Raw genomic sequence first — 16,886 nt, 5'->3', positions numbered from 1 at the left:
CCACGGGTATAGGAAATATAAAATATTTATATATTATTTATATATTTGTATTTATATTATACATATGTATTTTATTTGTATATTATAAATATATATATTTATTTTTATATATTTATATATTTAGAGGAGTAAGGAATTAAAGGGAAGAGGAGCATACATCCATAAAAGTGGCATCTACCTCTTTTTTACCAGCTATTTTCTTAAATCCCTCTCAGTTTATTAGAAGGTGGTGCGTTTTAATATTCGCTGCACATTTTTAATGCCCCTTCACAGCTGGTACGTATTGGTGCGTTTCTGCAAGTATGCGCACGCAAGCATGTACTAACACGTTCATACATGCATTCTGAAATGTGTATGATATATAGAAACATATTTAAACATAGCTGTATGAACATTTAAATTAATATTTATATTTTATTGAGAATAGTTTTGCATTTATTATTTATATTTTATAACCGTCCACATTTATATTTTAAAATCGTTTTAATACTTATATTTTAAATTCCTTTTATATTTATTATGAACAACACACGCACGCTTTACATAAAACAACACATTTTTACACAAAAACGTGCGGGACTGGGGTGCCTCCTCGCGCCCCTCCGCACGCTTCGGCGTGTGGTGCGTGACGGGGCCGCGTTGGCGGGAGCAGGCCGCGCGCGTGCCTCTTTAAGGCTGGCTCCCGGCGCCCTCCCCACGTGCTGGGGGCGGGCCCGGCGGCGCGGCGCAGCCAGTACGAACCGCCCGAGGGGCGCGGCGCGTCCGCGTCCGCGTCCCCGTCGCGCGGCTCCTCGCGCCGAGGCCGTTCCGCTCGGCGGGCGGGGCGGGCAGGGCGGCGGTCAGGTGACGGGCGGCTGCCGGCAGCGGGGCGGGCAAGGCGGCGGCCCCTGCCTCGCCTCGCCTCCTGCGGGCGGCTCCTGCGCGGCGGGGAGATGCGGCGGCGCCCGCCGCCCGCCGCCAAGTGAGGCGCGGCGGCGGCAGCATGGCCCCCACCCTGCTCCAGAAGCTCTTCCACAAGCGGGGCGGCGGCGGCGGCGCGGCGGCCCCCGGCGGGCGGGAGGGGCCCGCCTTCAGGTGAGGGGCGGCGGGGAGGAGCCGCCATCTTAGGCGGGGGCTTCGCACGCAGCCCCCGGGGAGCTCCCAGCCTGACGGGGGTTCTGGGGGGCTGCGTGCGGGGTGGGGGGGGAAGTGGCACCGAGGGCTGGCAGCCCGGTCCTGGGGAGGTGGCGGGGCTCGGGGTCCCGTCAGGGAACGGGGCCGGAGGGTTTGGGGCGGCTGCGGCGTGTGGACTCTGTGCCTGCCGCTTACCTGCTGTGGCACTCACCGCGTAATTATCTCTCCCTTTTAATTTAGAAGAAAACGTGTTTTCTGCATCTAACCCGAGTGGTGGTCTCTCAGCAACTGTTATTTTGCTTTGTGCTTAAAATCTTAGCAAGTGCTTTCTGTCAGGGTCCGAGGCTGCTAATTGCAGTTGTAAAGGTCTTGGATCCATCAGGGATCTCCATGGAGGCAGGTTCCCTGCACAGCGTGTCCCCCATTGCAACCAATCCTTGCTCAGTCTGGAGCATTTTGTGAGGTTAGGCCCTATATTCGTTTTTCTCTTCCTTGGGTTAGGTATTCTACACTCCATCATCAGTTTCAGCAATGTTTAAATGATACAGTTCTTTAAACAAAAACTGGCGTAATTAAAACATCACTCCAGGTACCCATCATTCTTTTAACTCCCTATTCCTCTCATCCTGTCCTTTCTGATTAGTTTTTGGCATATTAACTGTTAATAAATGTATTTGAAGGGTTTTGCATTTTGGGTTTTCTTACATGTTAATATTGCATTAAATTTCTTCCTTATAGCTTCTAAATGTGCTGCAATACTCTTTCTTTATTCCAGTGATCTCTTTGTTGCCCTGCAGGAGCATATTCACAGGGTCTTATAAGCCGTACTGCAACATTTTCAGTAGACTTTCTGTTGAGCAGAAAGAACATCTGTCTGAATGGACATACAGGATTGGACACAAGTAAAATGCCCAAATCCTTTGGGAAGTTAGGTATTAAGTGTAGGTAGCTGGTCACAGTTAGAGTGGCACAACTGCTTTCTGCTCTAATGGCACGCCTATGTTTTCAAGGATTTCAGCGGTTTTTACTCCCTCTTTGTGTTTTGGTTAGCGAGGTCCCTTCTAATTCAGTATGCACATAGTCCAATCTGACTGTTTAAGAGAGCTAACAGTGGTCTGTATCCCCGGATATCAAATTGTTGCAAAACACTTCAAAGCCTGAGCGTCTTTATGTACCCTCCTCACCCAAAGCAGTAGCCCTATCACTGGAAGAGTCTCTAGTAGAAAATGTCTCCCCAGGCTTGTTTGGTCTGACAACTTTTCTTTCAAATGCGTCATTAGGAAGCTTTGCCTTTTATAACATTCCCAGGAACACCAGGAGAAGCTCTGTGGTAAAGGACCATGGACCAGACTCAAGGCTTGCCTGTAATGAGCACTGTTTGTGCTTGTTCTGTTGCCCCTCTCCCCTTTAACTGGATAGAACTTGACCACACATCAGAGCTGGTTCCTCTCTTTGGCTCTGAAGAGAAAAGCAAGCTGCAAGTTCCATGCTGCTTACCAGGATGAGCTGGCACAGGGGAGAAGAGACACGGTGCTGAGCTGAATGTCAAGCCACAAGAAATGGTTTCTTGGCTACAAGAGCATTAACATTTTAATTTGGATCAGGAGCATTCCTTTAAAGAAAACCTCTCAATTGTCTCCACTTAGTGCACTTTGGTTCGCGTAGCCAAGTGGCTTCGGTGTGCAAACTGGATTCCTGGTGGATTGAATGAAATTAGAAAGTGTGCTCTGACCACAGGGCATTCAGTCCCTGGGACCAGGCTACAGGTGGTCAAACATAAAACCCCACAACATGCATCGTGTGGGTGTCAGGTCCTTAGTGCCAATTATTTCATTTCACTCTGTGGATCCGGTCCTGTTGGGCTGCACGGCATGCTAATGGCAGCACAGCCCTTACCTGCTGGGTGAGAAGAAAGTAAACACGAGGTGTAGGTTTTAATCTAGTGCCATTAGGGCAGTAGGACTTTCTGCTGGCCTGCGCCTCCCTTCAAAATGATGGGAGTACAAGGTGGTGAAAGGGCAGTATTAAGAGCTGCGGAATGTCTTATTTCTTTTTAAAATGAGAGATTAGAAACCGGCTGGGAAGCAGATGGGTGCTTGTGACATATTACATTTGTGCTAAGCAGTTTTGTGCACACATCTTCAGCTTCTGGTTTTTATTACTACTGCTTTTTGCTTCCCCTAACTAAAAATATCTGCATGTGCATATATATACATACATATGCAAATATACATATAAAATATATCTGTGCCTTCTAACAGAGAAGTTTGAGTTTAGCCTCCAACACTCTGAAGAAACCCTAATTACTTTGTGTGAGAAATGGGCATTGGTGTGGCTGAATTCTCTTAAAATATTTCTTATTTGCTTATCAAATGTTGCTTCCCTTGCAAGATTGATTTAGAGTAGTTTGTACAAATTTTGGAGTGCTACCAGGGTCATGTGCTTGGCAGGATGGCAGCTATTACTGCAAAAACAAAGCATCTTCCTCCCCTAGAATTTGAAATTTAATAAGCACGCGGTTTGTCTCAAGGGTTAGGCATATATTTGAGTAAGGTACTGGGGGCTGACTTTAAGGAAATTAACTATTGCAGATAGCCCGTGCTTAAGTTTGCAGCAATTTGACTGTAGTTGTTCTTGCCTGATTGTGGAATGAGATTTCACATCAGAGTTTTGCTGTACTTGATGTGGAAGATTGAAGTCATCCTTAAGTAGAGGGTGAAGGTTTCATGCAAGTTTCATTCTTTGTTAGTGTGGGGGATTTGTTGTTGTCTTTTAATTGCGGAGCACCTGTACCCAGGGATGTAAGGATGGAAAGAAATACCTTGTGGTTTTTGGAAGACTGCTCTGGCTGGTGAATGTGTAACCTGCATTGCAGCCTCTGATGAGATTTTTTTTGCTATTGGTATGTTTAGCGAAGAAATGCTGTAAAATAAGGAATAATTTCATCTTACATGTGATCTATAAAAAAGAAGTGTTATTTCAGCTGGGCTTGAAACTTGCAAACAGGCTGCTGCTTCAGCTTTAAGTATCAGCTGCTCCTTCTGGTGCCTGTAATGGAGCGGATGTCATGCTGTACTGCAGGATGTCTATCTGGTAGCAGTTTGTTAGTGTTGGTATATGAGATCATCCGTCTGGCAGTTGATGCTAGTAATTCCTTTGGTCATAGCACTGAAATGCTTGGTGAGAGCCTATTTGCTAGGCATTATTTCACAGCGTTTATTACCAGCCTTGGCAATACTCCACCTTCTGAAAAAGGAAAGAAAGCAGTTCTGAGCTTTGCGTATGCTTGCATGTCAGTTTGTTATATCTTTGTTAAAATGAAACACTCCCTGGTAAATTCTTGGAGCCTAATTGGGTTTCTCTTGAGCTTATTCCAGCTTTGTAGGCATCCATGAAGCTATAAAGATATTGAGCACCCAGGTACATCTCTGAAAATGGAAACAACACAAAAATCTGGTGGTAAATGCTTTTAAAAAGCATTGGTGGGGTTGGAGGATGGGTATCATATGCTGTGGGAAGGGAGATGCAGCCCAGGGCCAGCTGTGAGCATGGGGACAGCAAGGGTTAAACAGTAAGTCTCGGCCTCCTGTCTCTTCGCTGACAGCTGAAGGTGCGCCTTAAGGTGCAGCTTTATGCCTCTGTTCTGGCCTCCTCCGCCTTCCTCAGTAATGGGAGCTAAAGAGCAAGTTCTGCAGAGAGAGATTTATTACGGCAGTCTCAGTCTCGCTCAAGAGGCAGCTTAGGGAGGAAGTGATTGAAAGTATGGTCTTTTGACATGGAAACCACACTTCCAGCCCGGGGCTGTTTTGAAGGAAAACAAACAAAACCCAAGTCCTCTGGCTTCTGAGCTTTGCAGGAACCAAGGCCGTTCTCCCTCTTAAGTTGCTTGGATTGCCCTTCCCCCTACGTGCTTCTGTGAGTGAACAGGCTCTTGGTTTCCTCTGGCTCTTGCTCTCTGTTAATATTGCAAGAAGACATCCTCTGTCTGGTGTTTTTTTTGGTGGTGGTGGGGAAAAACACAGTGTGGCTGAAATGGAAATGTATAAACTGCTGACGTTGAGAGGGGTGGATGTACCTTGGTTATTTCATTTACTTCCATGAAAAGATGCGTTCTTGTTTGACCAGACAAATTGGTTTTGTCAGTGAGTTATGTTATTTCTGATTTACAGGTAGCTCAGCTGAGTGCCATAGCCAGCTAATAGTGCGTTTCCTACACGCTTGACTCTTAAATTGAGCTGCAACTGGATAACGGGTGCTTGAGGCTTTATTCTTAGGGTACTTTTGCTGTTCGCATGTCTAAGAATGGGTAGGTGAGTACTCTGCCAGGTGCTGTGCTCAGCAGGGAATGAAGAGGGCATTGTACCAACAGGAGGCCTTCTGAGCTTCTGCCCTTAGTAGCACAACTCAAAGCAGAATACACTACAACCTAAAGCACTGGTGCTAATGCTGTAGGAAAATACTTGTTGGTGTAAATGGATTGATGCGAGTGAGAAAACAGCTGCTCTGGGCTGAAAAAATTAAATGTTCATTCATAAAAGCTGAATTTATAGAGGGGAAAAAAAAAGGGTGGTGCAGACAGGCTTCACTAGGCTCTGAGGTAAGCTCAGCTGAGGTAACAGAATAACCTTATTAAAACCTGAGAGGGATGGAAGATGGCAGGCATTTGACAGAAATGTAGTAGTCATTAGTTGTCATGTCATCCCAGCTGGGCCAGAAAACAGTAACTTTTTTCACAAAAAGCCATTTACTACTTGCTCTGGCGTTTCAGTAGCACTGAAGCTGCTCAGAACTTCTTGGACCAGTACTGGCTGTGTGCTACAGACCTCAGTGACTTACCTGTTCCTCCAGGTAGTCCTGCTGCTGGCAATCCCCTGCTTTTATCTATAATCTGCTTTGTGCTTCAGTGGTGTTCAGGGGTGTCTTCTGAAGAAAAGACTCAGTTTTAGAGCCACGTGTTGTGTGTGTGGCCATCACTTGGTTCTAGTAAACACCTTGCTTAGGAGAGTGGTGTGCTGTCTTGCATGCCGCTTGGACAAAGCTCCATGAGAAGCGTGTTGGGATGCTAGCCTAATTGCCAGTAATTGCAAGCGGGGGGTGTCTGTGGGTTCACTTGTTAGGCAAAACATGAGGAGGAATGCAGTTCTGTAGGATGGCGGCTGACAGGCTTCTTAGAGAGAGTAAGTGAGAAGAGGAGGGCTTTCCAGTGGGCATTTTGTGTGTGGAGGGAGCACATGTGGCTGCGGATGCCTTTCCACGCGCTTGTGTGATAAAGCGTCTGATCAGCGCTGATCTGGCTAACCAGCGTGGAGGTGGTTATTCATTTGCCTGTCATGAGTCACCTCCGTGCGTGTGCTCTGCCTCCGAGTCGTCTGTCTTAGTCTTCAGGCTCGGGTTCTTTGTTCGACTTTCTCCTGGCCTTAACAGTTCTCTCTGCCTTTCTCCCCTCCCTCCATGTGCCGCGTGTGCATGTGTTGGCAGCTGCAGCATGTGCAGCAGTGCCATGTTTTACATCCACGATCGAGGTCGCAAGACAAGCCGCAGCACAGGCTGTGAGGCAGAGCGTTCCTCCGAGGCACTGAGAGGGCTGGCTTAGGGGTTTCGGTTGTAGTGCCTGTGCCTTTCCAGCTGCGATTAGGGCAAGTACCGGTGTTTTTACATGACCACAGCCGAAATATTTCTGCTTTATTGGTCATCACGCTTCCTGGATAGTGGTGAGATTCTTAGAATTGCACTGATTGATGGGCACGAGGGTTTTAAATCCCATTTACTGTTGCTAAAACTGACTCATGGTTTTCTTTCTATAGGTTCTGCTGAAGTGAAACTTGAGCTGTGTGTGGTGTAATTACTGAATCAGTACGGAGCTTTCTCTGCACTGTGTTCTCACCTAAGTGTAATACAGTTCAGCTTGTCTCCTCCAAGGTGCTCAGTGGAGTTTCACATGTGCTAATGAAATCAGCTGTATTAAGTAAACAACCTGTCAATATTTATTTGCTTCTCTAATAGAGGTGCTAACGGGCTGAGTTGGATATTAGCACTTCTAAATTAGGGTTCTAAATGATTTGCTATAGTATATTTTGTAAGGAACTCAGGAAGTTTCTTACGTAGTAACTCTTAGCTTTTATTAAATCTACTGGATTTTATGAAATAAAACAGTGGCTTGAATGAACTTGGTGCTCTGGATTTCTGTGCTCAGTCTTTGCACTGAACTCTGAATCTCGATATTATCTGACACCTGAACTTGCTCAACTTTTGGGGCTGGGTATGTGAGTACACAACTCGAGGGGTACAGGAAATCTGAGCAGAGTACACCAGATAACCTTTTTGAAGGAAACCACAGAGAATGACATACTTCTCTGTAGGTTCTTTCACTAAATGTGGATCGTTTTGAGATCAGACAGGACTTTAACATTCACATTACAGCATTATATTAAAGTCTGTAAAAAGACAGTTATGCAGATTTTTCAAAATCTGCAACTCATGGTTTAGCTTATGGTCACATAGGTTTTGTGCCTGTCTTCACATGTCCACGCGGAAACAAAGAACTCATTCAACCATCACTGATAAGTTGAGTGCTTGTATCTCTCACCTTTCCTTGCATTTCCTTTACCATTCCCCCCCAAATTACCTAAAGTCTTCATTCATAATGCTCTGCTCTGGCTTGTGCTCCATCTAATGGGATCTTTTTTCAAAAGGGTCCTACTGTAGGAAAGATAGCGGGCCTCTCATTTCCAAAGTCATGGCTTGTTTAACGTGATTGGGTTAAATGAGCAGGGCATGACCTGCTGAGCTCCCAAGGAGGAAGCTTGTTAACCTCTGGTGCAGGCACAAGGAAGAAGAAAGCTAGGTGCAGAAACAGCTTTGCCCAGCTGTACATCAGCAGGTTTAGTCCGTGTGTGTTAAGGCTCCGGTCCTGGCGAGTGGCTGCAGTGATGTGTGATGTTAGCACCTTCTCCCATGCACGAGTTGATTATGCACCGGGCATTTATCACTTCCCCAGCAGTGTTGATAGGACAGAGTGTTGAAGCCCTCCTCAGCCCTGTCTGTATAAAGGTCACTAATACAACAACGATCTCTTGCAGTAGGTTGTGTGAAGCTATCAGGCTTCATGCAGCAATGGTTACGGAGGGCTCATGTTCTGGTCCTCAGCTGTGTTGAGAGGGCTGTAATAAAGAGCTGGGAGTGGGTAACCACTTCAGTTTGCTTGGCAGGTAACTGTAGTGACAGGCATCTGAGCTCTTACTGGATCTTGGCTGTTAGCCTGGAGGAAGGTTGCTCTCACGTGGTAGCCAGTTGAAATGGATTCAGGAGTGCCAGCTTCTGCCTTACCAACCATTAAATAAACGAGTTTCTAAATCACATCAAGCTGAAGAGTTGGAAAAATTAACTCTGATTATCAAGATACCACTTACAACATCTGGCTGTGCTTACTAAGCACTGAACCATTTCGGATGTGATCCCAAGCCCTACAGGGAGATGACTGACACCTGATAACACCTGATGACTTTAGTATTTCAGAGACTTGAGAATTTAAGTCTCATCTGCTGTGGACTGGGTTACAGTACTGTTCGTCATTTTGTGGTGGCACACAATAACTTTATAAAATGGCTCTGTATAGTTGGACTTGACAATGAGTCCAGGGCTGGATATGCAGTGGAGAGAAAAAGGGGAATTTTTTTTGTCAGTCACCTTTGGTGAACCTGTGTACACAGTTGAGACTGCAGCTGCCTGACTTCTTTGTTTTTAAGCGAAAACACCGGGGTGGAATATGAAAGATAACTTGAGCTTCTGAATTAAACCCTGCTTACTGCTTAAAGAAGTAACTGCGTATTTGTATTGAAATGTATTCTCGGCATGTGAACTAGAAATCTGATTGAAACAAGGGCTTTTCATTCGCATTACTGAAATGCTTAAAGTTGGCTGGAGTATAGACTTCATTACTGTGTACCACTGGGCACTGTTTTGACTAGAAGAGAAAGTAAGAGTTTTGTTTGGTTTTAATTGAGTTGTCCTGAATCTGCAGTTGTTGAGAAGGTTCCTCATGAGTCTGCTCTGGTCGGTTTCGTCTCAGGAGAAAGTTAGGTCCATTATAAAATACTTGCTCATACAGTGTTGTACTGAGGGTTGCTGAAAGGGCTTGACCAGTTCTTACCTGCTCACAAGAAGAAAGGTATTTAATCTGTCTAAATAAACAATTGCTACATAAGTTTGCTGGTATCTCCGAAGTTAGTTTGTTTCTATCATGAAATCTTGCTTCAAATGCGTAAAGCGTGTTCCTATTGCATGGCAAGGTTGCACCTGGCTCTTTTGTGTTTCTTGATTTTGGTCTAGATATTTCATGGCTGACAAAGACTACCACTTGCCAGCTATATTTTAGCATGTTACTGAGCATGAACAACTCAGATTATTTATAAATCTCACTGAATAAACTTTTAAATCTAATATGATACTTTTTTTTTGAGAAAATGTTCAGGAACCTACGCAAGTAGTTAGAGCGGTTGGCGTACTTTAAGCAAGAGGCTATTTCATAACTTAATGACTATTTATACATTCAAAGTCCTAAGCAATCAGTGGTAAACAAAACGTAAGTCTCTTGCAAGGTGCCTTGCAGTAAGGCTAGGTTTGGCCTTGCCAGGCCGTGGCTGAAGTGTGGTTTGGTTGTTTTTGTCTCTCAATTTCATTGAGAAGGTGTTATGGTATGAGTGATTTAACTACCCTGAACAGGGTTCTAAGATGTGGCATCTCCTTTGCTTTGCAGTGAAATTTGAAAATAAATACATGTAAACCTTCAAGACTCAGTGCTGCAAAGCTACTTTCAACTGTCTGCAGTAGAGGGTTAAGGAAAGTGTTTCGGTTGGATTAGATGAATTATCATAACAACAAGAACAAAAAACATATTTTTGGCTATAACTAGTGAAAAATGCCGGAGTTGACGTTATATCCGTCTGTGTTATCACTTCATTCAATCTAAGTCAGGATTTCCTGGCATTCATCTACACAGAGACGATGGACTTTGCTGTTCATGCTATTGCAACTTTTGGGTGGTCAAGTATGGCTTCTGGGGTGTGTGTTCTTTCCCACATTCCTGCCAGGTGGGTAAATCAGGCAACTTTCATAAATACTCAACATACTTTGTTTGAATTCATTCCTTTCCCATTATTGCAGGTTAACTTTTCAGTCATTTCTTCATTCTCTTTTTCAAAAAACGTCTTTCTCTTTCAACATTTTAACATAACTACTTACAGAGGCTCGGCAATGTTTTGACAGCTGATCAAAAAAATCAGGTCGCTTCTGCTCTCAGCACTGCTGGAGCACCACACCTGCTATTGTTGGTCTTATACATTACAAGTGTTAATAAAACTGAAAAATCAAAATCTTAAAGCCATATGCTGAATAAAAAAAGTTGGATGTCAATAATTTAAAAATCTGATGATATAGCTTTGTTACTGAGCTATATTCTAAACAGCACCTTGAATTTGGGAGCATGCACCTAGAAGCAGGTAAACTTTGTTTGGTGAGATCATACGGCTGAAAATTCACTTTGGGGTTAGTTGAAACCAAGCCCTTCTGAAGCAATTTCCCTTGGCAGGAGGGCGAGCGTCCGTGGTGCTTGCTCCCAGCTCTGCTCGAGAGCGTTCTCTAGTGAGGTGGGAGGGCGTGCTCCGAGCGAGGGCGAGGAGGGGATTACAGGTGCCTTCCACAGCCCTGTAAAGCCCGAGAGAGAATGCCGTGTCTTCTCAAGTGTACCAGAGCACTCCTGTAATTGGAGTGGTTTTTTAGCAGAAGTGGAAGAAATCTGTAAAGGCAATGTTTTGGTTTAATAGGTGAGCATTTTTAGTTACTTAGAGTTGAAGGTGTTTGTGTTTTATATCAAAAGTACTGTTCAGCTAACTAGTAAAATTTTGGAATGCACAAAAGTGTTGTTCGTCTCTGTATCAGTTGGCATTAACATGTATTTATTTATGTCTAATGAGCAATATTGTTTCTTAGTTGTTTTATTTTCATATTCTAAAATTACTCCTTTGAACAAGGGCTTGAAAGCTGCACACAGACTTAGGAAAAAAAAAGAGGGGGTGTTACAGAAGACGGCAAAGGAACAGGAAAGAGCAGGCAACCAAACCCATGCCTCAGGATGCCGCCCGTAAGGTGTGGTGGTGGTGTCTGTGCTGGCCTGCTCGTTTACGTAGGAGATACTAAGTGCTGAGCTCAGTCAGTGCTTTCACACAGCCCCGAAGTGCAACAGGAGCTGGTGTGGTGCTGCAAATACCAGATTGTGCCCTGCACTGCTGCTCAAAGCTCTTCCTCCCATGTGCAGCGTGTAGTTCTCCTCCCTCCTGCTCCAGAGGAGGGGGCGAAGGTATAGATAGGTAGGAGCTGGTAGGATAAGAGCCTTCTATTCATCTCGCTTTCTGGCAGAGGCAGTTCTCCGACGTGCCTTGGCAGTGTCTGTATTTAGTAGCTGTGTTCCTGGACGCCGGCCCAGTCACATGGCGCTGCTGGAACAAGTGACACGGGAATGATGCCTCAGCCCCGGCCTGGCGCGCGGTGCAAGAGGGGCTGGGCTGGGCTGAGGTGAGCTGAGGTGGGCCTGCTCCCTCCCCTGCGCTCCCCGGGGATACTGCAACTACCCGTGCTCCCGGCAGGCTGCTGCCGCTTGGCTCGGCCCCTTTGGCTCCAGCGACGGAGTTTTCTCTAAAAAGAGAAAACAGAAAAAGCCTAAGGAAGGTTAAATAAAGAACGGAAGGCTGGCTTGTTTGAAATGATCGAGATGGCTGCTGTAAAACAACTTGTGCAAAATATTTGACTAGGTTTTAATGAACTGAGATCTCCTGGCTGCTGGAAACTACTGGGGGCTGCGGAGGGTGGTGGGAGGGGAGAGGAGGGAAAGCCGGTTAGGACTGAGTGGGGATCTCTATATAGAGAAAAAGACTGCTATGGATGTAGGAGCTAACCTTTTTGTGTGTTTTAATTGTCTCCAGGTTTGAAGTCCTAGTTCAAGGAAAAAGACACTTTTCTTAATGGTAAAACACAAATACGTGCAGTTACTGGGCTTGAGCCCTTTCACATTGCTGGCAAGGAATTCCATTTTGGGGGCTAGCAGCTGGAAACACTGTCCTGTGCTGTATGTGGTTCTACCTCAAATACATTGTTTTCTGTTTTTTTTGTTTGTGGGTTTGTTTTTCTTTTGAAACATTATCACTGAGACGTTGTACGAAACCTAGTTCCCAAACTTCTGACTAACAGCCACTGAACAGTGAGTCCGAACTTAGGGAAGCTGGCTGGGTTCCGACACGCTGCTCTAATAAGCAGTTCTTGGTGGCTGTGAAAAGCTGAGGCATGCAATTTATCGCGACTTTAACTTGGTGTAGAACTGCTGGTTGGCCTCTATCAGGTGTGTGTGCATTTCATGGTCACTTTTTTGTGTGTATGTGACAATACTGCCTTGTAGCAATGAAGATGATGAAAAACGGTTGTGACCTTGCAGAAATTCAGTGAGTTGTCCTTCACAAAGTAGGCAGTCTGGGGAGTGCTGTGTTTGCAGTGAACAAGGACCCCCAATGTTGTGTTCCTTTTCATCCAGTAACATAGGCAATTATTTTTAAAAAGGTAACATTTCTGTACAGTGATCTAATATTGAGAAGCGTTTTTCTCCACCGCAACTCTTTTGACAGGAAAACCCAAACTGAGGGAGAAGTACTGCAAATGACATGTTCCTTCACTTGTTGCATGACTAACCTGCCATATATCCAGCCTAACGTGTGTGAAACTACTAACTATGTATCATGCTGGAACAAGGTGGTTCATCTAAGGTTAAGTAGTGCTTTACCATATTAGGACTACTTCAAATGATTGTGGAAAAAGAATGCGGCGTGGCATCAGCACAACTCTTCCAAATCCAAGGCTGTAAAAAGAGGAGGAGCAATGTCGGGCTCTTTTGGGGGAGAGCGAGGAAGGGAACCCACATCTTCTGTGGAATCTATTTAACAGGCCAGAAGAGGGAAATTCGTCGTTAAGCAATCCAAAATAGAATCTACTTTACCTATAAATATGCTTTGGCACTCATCCTGAATGTCTGGGTTGTGGGTTTTTTTTTTGTGTATCTGTTTTGCTAAGTGTGTGTTTCACTAAAACAAATTCTCACTGAAACAGCAGGTATGATTCAAACTTTGTTTTCCTCTGTTTCTGTAGACTATTTCTAAAAGATATTTGGAAAACAAAACCTTACTGGAGATTTTGCAAATATACTACTAGATTTGAAAACAGTGTATAGATTTTGTTATAGCTGTAACTTACACAAAAAAAAGTCTTAATTAGGTAACTCCCATCATATATATTCCCCCCCCCCCCAAATTCTCTTGCTGAAGTGTTAACTCAGGTTGGAGTCGTTTATGCAATTGTCTGAAGAGCCGAGATGAAGGGCAGGAAATGACCTACAAACAGAGCAGGTGATGTGCTGTCACGTAGCCTAGAAAAAGAATGATTTAACTCTGCTTCCCAGAGGATTATTTCTGGAGGGCAGGACACTTTCTTCCATTTTCTACACTAATCTGCTCCTTGGACTCAAGGTGTTTTCCATGTATGATTTTCCATTTTTGTTTTTACTTTTCAGAAACTGTTTTGTGTATTTTCAATCCTAATTCCTCAAGTGTTTTAGGATTTATAGTATTCTACAGATGAAGTATTTTTGTGAAGCCCACCAGCTATTCAGTAGGCTTTCAGGTGTTCCTAGTTTTAGTTTCTGACATGAATCCCATATTTAACTGGGATTTAACTGAATGTTTCAGAACTTTCTTTCCTTTCTGTGTGGGGAAAGCATAGGACAAGTGAATGCTGTCAACTGCTGGTCCTAGTGTAAGTGCAGTAAACTGGCCATCCATTGCTTGGCTCATTCATGCTTCAGAGACGAATAGGAACACTGCTGCTGAAAGCAGTCCTCAGTGAGGTGAGGAGGAGTCACCCTCTGCTAAATCGTTTGAATAACCTGAGAACAGACCAAAGCTTTTCGCCTGTTTCCCTCATTTGGGAAGAGGAGCAATTGTGATCTAGCTTTTGCTACTACTCTGGGGATTGAAACAGTTTTGGTTTTTACTGCTTTCTTCTGTGGCTGAGCAGGTTGTTGTGTTACCATGCTCTAGTTGTCCACTTGTCTTTTGTCCAGGGTTTAGAGGTTGCGGTTTACAGAGATGACAAAATTTTCCTGAGGAGGATGCTGTGCTATTTAGCAGGTAGCATGTGGCACTGGGTTTTGAAATCTTTCTGTTGTCTGACTCTGCTGCTGTGTTTCTGGGTGGCCATTAGTGAAGTTATTTTCCCTTTTTAATCTGGAAGGGAAATATCTCTATGGCTGTCATCTTATAAAGTGTCTAAAACTACTGATTAGAAAAAAATCTATGTAAGAGGTGAGATATTGGCAGCTGTGTATGGGTAAGTTGTGTGGGTTTTTAAGCATGGATGGGAAAGAAGACTTTGTTCTCCTGCGGACTTACTGAGCCTGAACAAAACGTGAGGTTCCTTTGGTCTGTTTAAAAACTTAGATTATCTTGGTCAGAAGTATTTTATTAGGTATTTGCCACCAGTACTGCCATTAAATTGTTTTAATAGGCACATGACTGTAAACTCTCATAAACCAACGTAATGTCTGTGACAAACTACTACTTCTTGTTTTTTTGCTTCTTTTTAAAAGCTTTTCAAAATAATATTTTCAAATTCTCGGCCAACCGTAAATACCAGTTGTCCTTAAAAGTAAAACCATTACAGAGCAGAATAGCCGGTGTTTCTCGGTGTTGGGTTTTTTCCCCCTGATAACCATATGGCAATGATGACAGATTCTTATTTGCTCCCAAGCCATATGAGGTTGCTAGGAGTTGTCAGATGACACTTGCTCACATGAGAGCCATTAACAGGGTGTTGTAGCCAGTGTTAGAACAACCTTGCAACGAAGGGCGAGTCACTGCAAAAGCAACTATGCTTTTTTTTTAAGAGGCCATATGGTTGGGTCTTGTGACTACATAATTGCCAGCTACCTAATCACATACCAGGAAACAAACACAGTTTAAGTCAATATTAGCTGTTGTATCTGCTACAGCTTTGCGCCAGGCTTGGTAGAAAAACTCTCACAGCAGCCAGAGCAAGTCTATGATGGCTTCTGAAACTTGAAAGTCATGTCTGCTCCTCTGTATGGGATAACTGCAGCAGCACTTTGGCTACAGCTGCCATTCGGCTTTAATGGCGTGTAGAATATATGAAGATCTCTTTGCCTCTTTTTCCCCCAGCAAGAAATCCAGCAGGCTGTTCCTGTGTAGGGAAGAAATCTGATAGTAATTGCCATTGCTAATGGTTGATCTATATAGTAAGGAGATCTGCCTGAGGCTGTGTCACTTCAGCGGGTATTCGGCTTTTTTTTTTTTCCAAGAGGATCTGTAGCACAAGAAAATGTGTGGGGGCACACCAAAAGCTACAAATGGCACAGGGGGACAAATAGAAAGGGCAAGAAAGAACAGCGATGTGCCACTTGGAAGTAATCTCCCTTGTGCCAAATTGGATGAAAGGATTAGAAAATCTCGGAGAGACCGAAGTGTCAGCTGTGTGAGCAGAGTGACTAGACTGCTGCAAAACAGGTATGCAAGTAGCTTTTTTTGATATATACAGTTTTTGATGGAGGATGAGCATTTTGGTTTGATACTAGATTTGTAACCACGTGCCTGAAAACTAACCTGTTTGGAAAGCTCTGTAAGGAGGTCATTCTTGCTGCTGATGGTGACTGATACTGTAGAAAGTCTTCCCTGTTGTTTGAAATCGAATCTACATTCTTGACTCTGATGTGTAAGGTTTGTGTGTATGCTAACTGAGGTCTGAAGGATAATTGACTTTCTTTTCAGTTAAGGTAAAATAACCTCACCTTCTTTTTCTAATTAGTTTCCCTCTTTTTAATTTTTTGTCACCTTCTGCATTATTGGGTCAAGTAGTACCAATTTGCAGAGCAGGCAGGAGGGAATGCTGTGGAGTGAGGGAGGAGTGGAGGGGGCGACTCTGCTTCCCTTCTAACTGATCTCTAGGTTAAGCATTACATCAAAGTAATCTGGAGTGTGAGTGTTGTTTCTTCAGCTGCTTTTGTTGTGCCTTTTTCAGGTGTGTGCTGGTGTGTCTCCAGTGTTTGAGCCTGCTGCTATGTAACTGTGTGAAAACATGGTTCAGGGTAGTCTTTTCCAAATTATCATAAAGGATATCAGAATAAATATTCTGTGCTCGGTATTGCCTATTTAAAACACAGCTAAATGATGCATAGATTTCAGGCTCTTTATTTCTCTAGCCTGTGGTGGTTGTGCTGAAGCAGTGATTAGTCACTTTCTAAAATGTTCTAAGGTCAGCTCAAGTAGTCTTCAAATATAAATAAATAGGTCACATTTCAGTTATTGTGTGCATGCTGGTTGTTATAAAGGTGAACCAGAAGCTTTCTTTGTAGATGTAAGGGTTAGGAGATCTGTATTAACTGAAAATACTGATTCAAGGCAGAATGGGGCAAGCTTTTGTGGCTCCTTTACAGAAACAAACAATTCTGCTTTCCCCTAAGTAAGAGAGATCTCCTTGCCTCGGTGTCGCATATCTGTAATGGAAGAAATGCTGAACAAGCTCAAGGTCAGTGATTTATATGCCACCTGAGGAGAAATAAAGCAAATTTAGACTTAATCTGGAATCTGAGGAGAAACCCTGGTAGAGTATCTTTTAGCTATTTATGACTTTTGTGTCTTTCTTACAAAAAAAAGTTATAAATACTG

General features: G+C 43.9%; 1 protein-coding gene across 3 annotated transcripts in view; it reads left to right on the top strand.

The window, feature by feature from the left end:
• Positions 1–882: 882 nt before the first annotated feature.
• Positions 883–16,886, top strand: part of FNIP2 (folliculin interacting protein 2) — a 50,035-nt gene continuing 34,031 nt past the window's right edge. Inside the window, exon 1 of one of the 3 annotated variants that reach the window (XM_040554963.1) lies at positions 883–1,074. In XM_040554963.1, coding sequence (XP_040410897.1) covers positions 983–1,074 — 92 coding nt within the window. In that variant the 5' untranslated portion in view covers positions 883–982. Of the gene's footprint in view, positions 1,075–15,152; positions 15,729–16,886 lie in introns of those variants that run through there. The other 2 variants (XM_040554961.1, XM_040554962.1) reach the window with 2 other exon arrangements.

The sequence above is a fragment of the Cygnus olor genome, chromosome 4 (genome assembly GCF_009769625.2).
Source record: "Cygnus olor isolate bCygOlo1 chromosome 4, bCygOlo1.pri.v2, whole genome shotgun sequence".
NCBI classification, from domain to species: Eukaryota; Metazoa; Chordata; class Aves; order Anseriformes; family Anatidae; genus Cygnus; species Cygnus olor.
The sequence above is the reverse complement of the archived record's forward strand: the minus strand, read 5'-3'. Positions and strand labels throughout refer to the sequence as shown.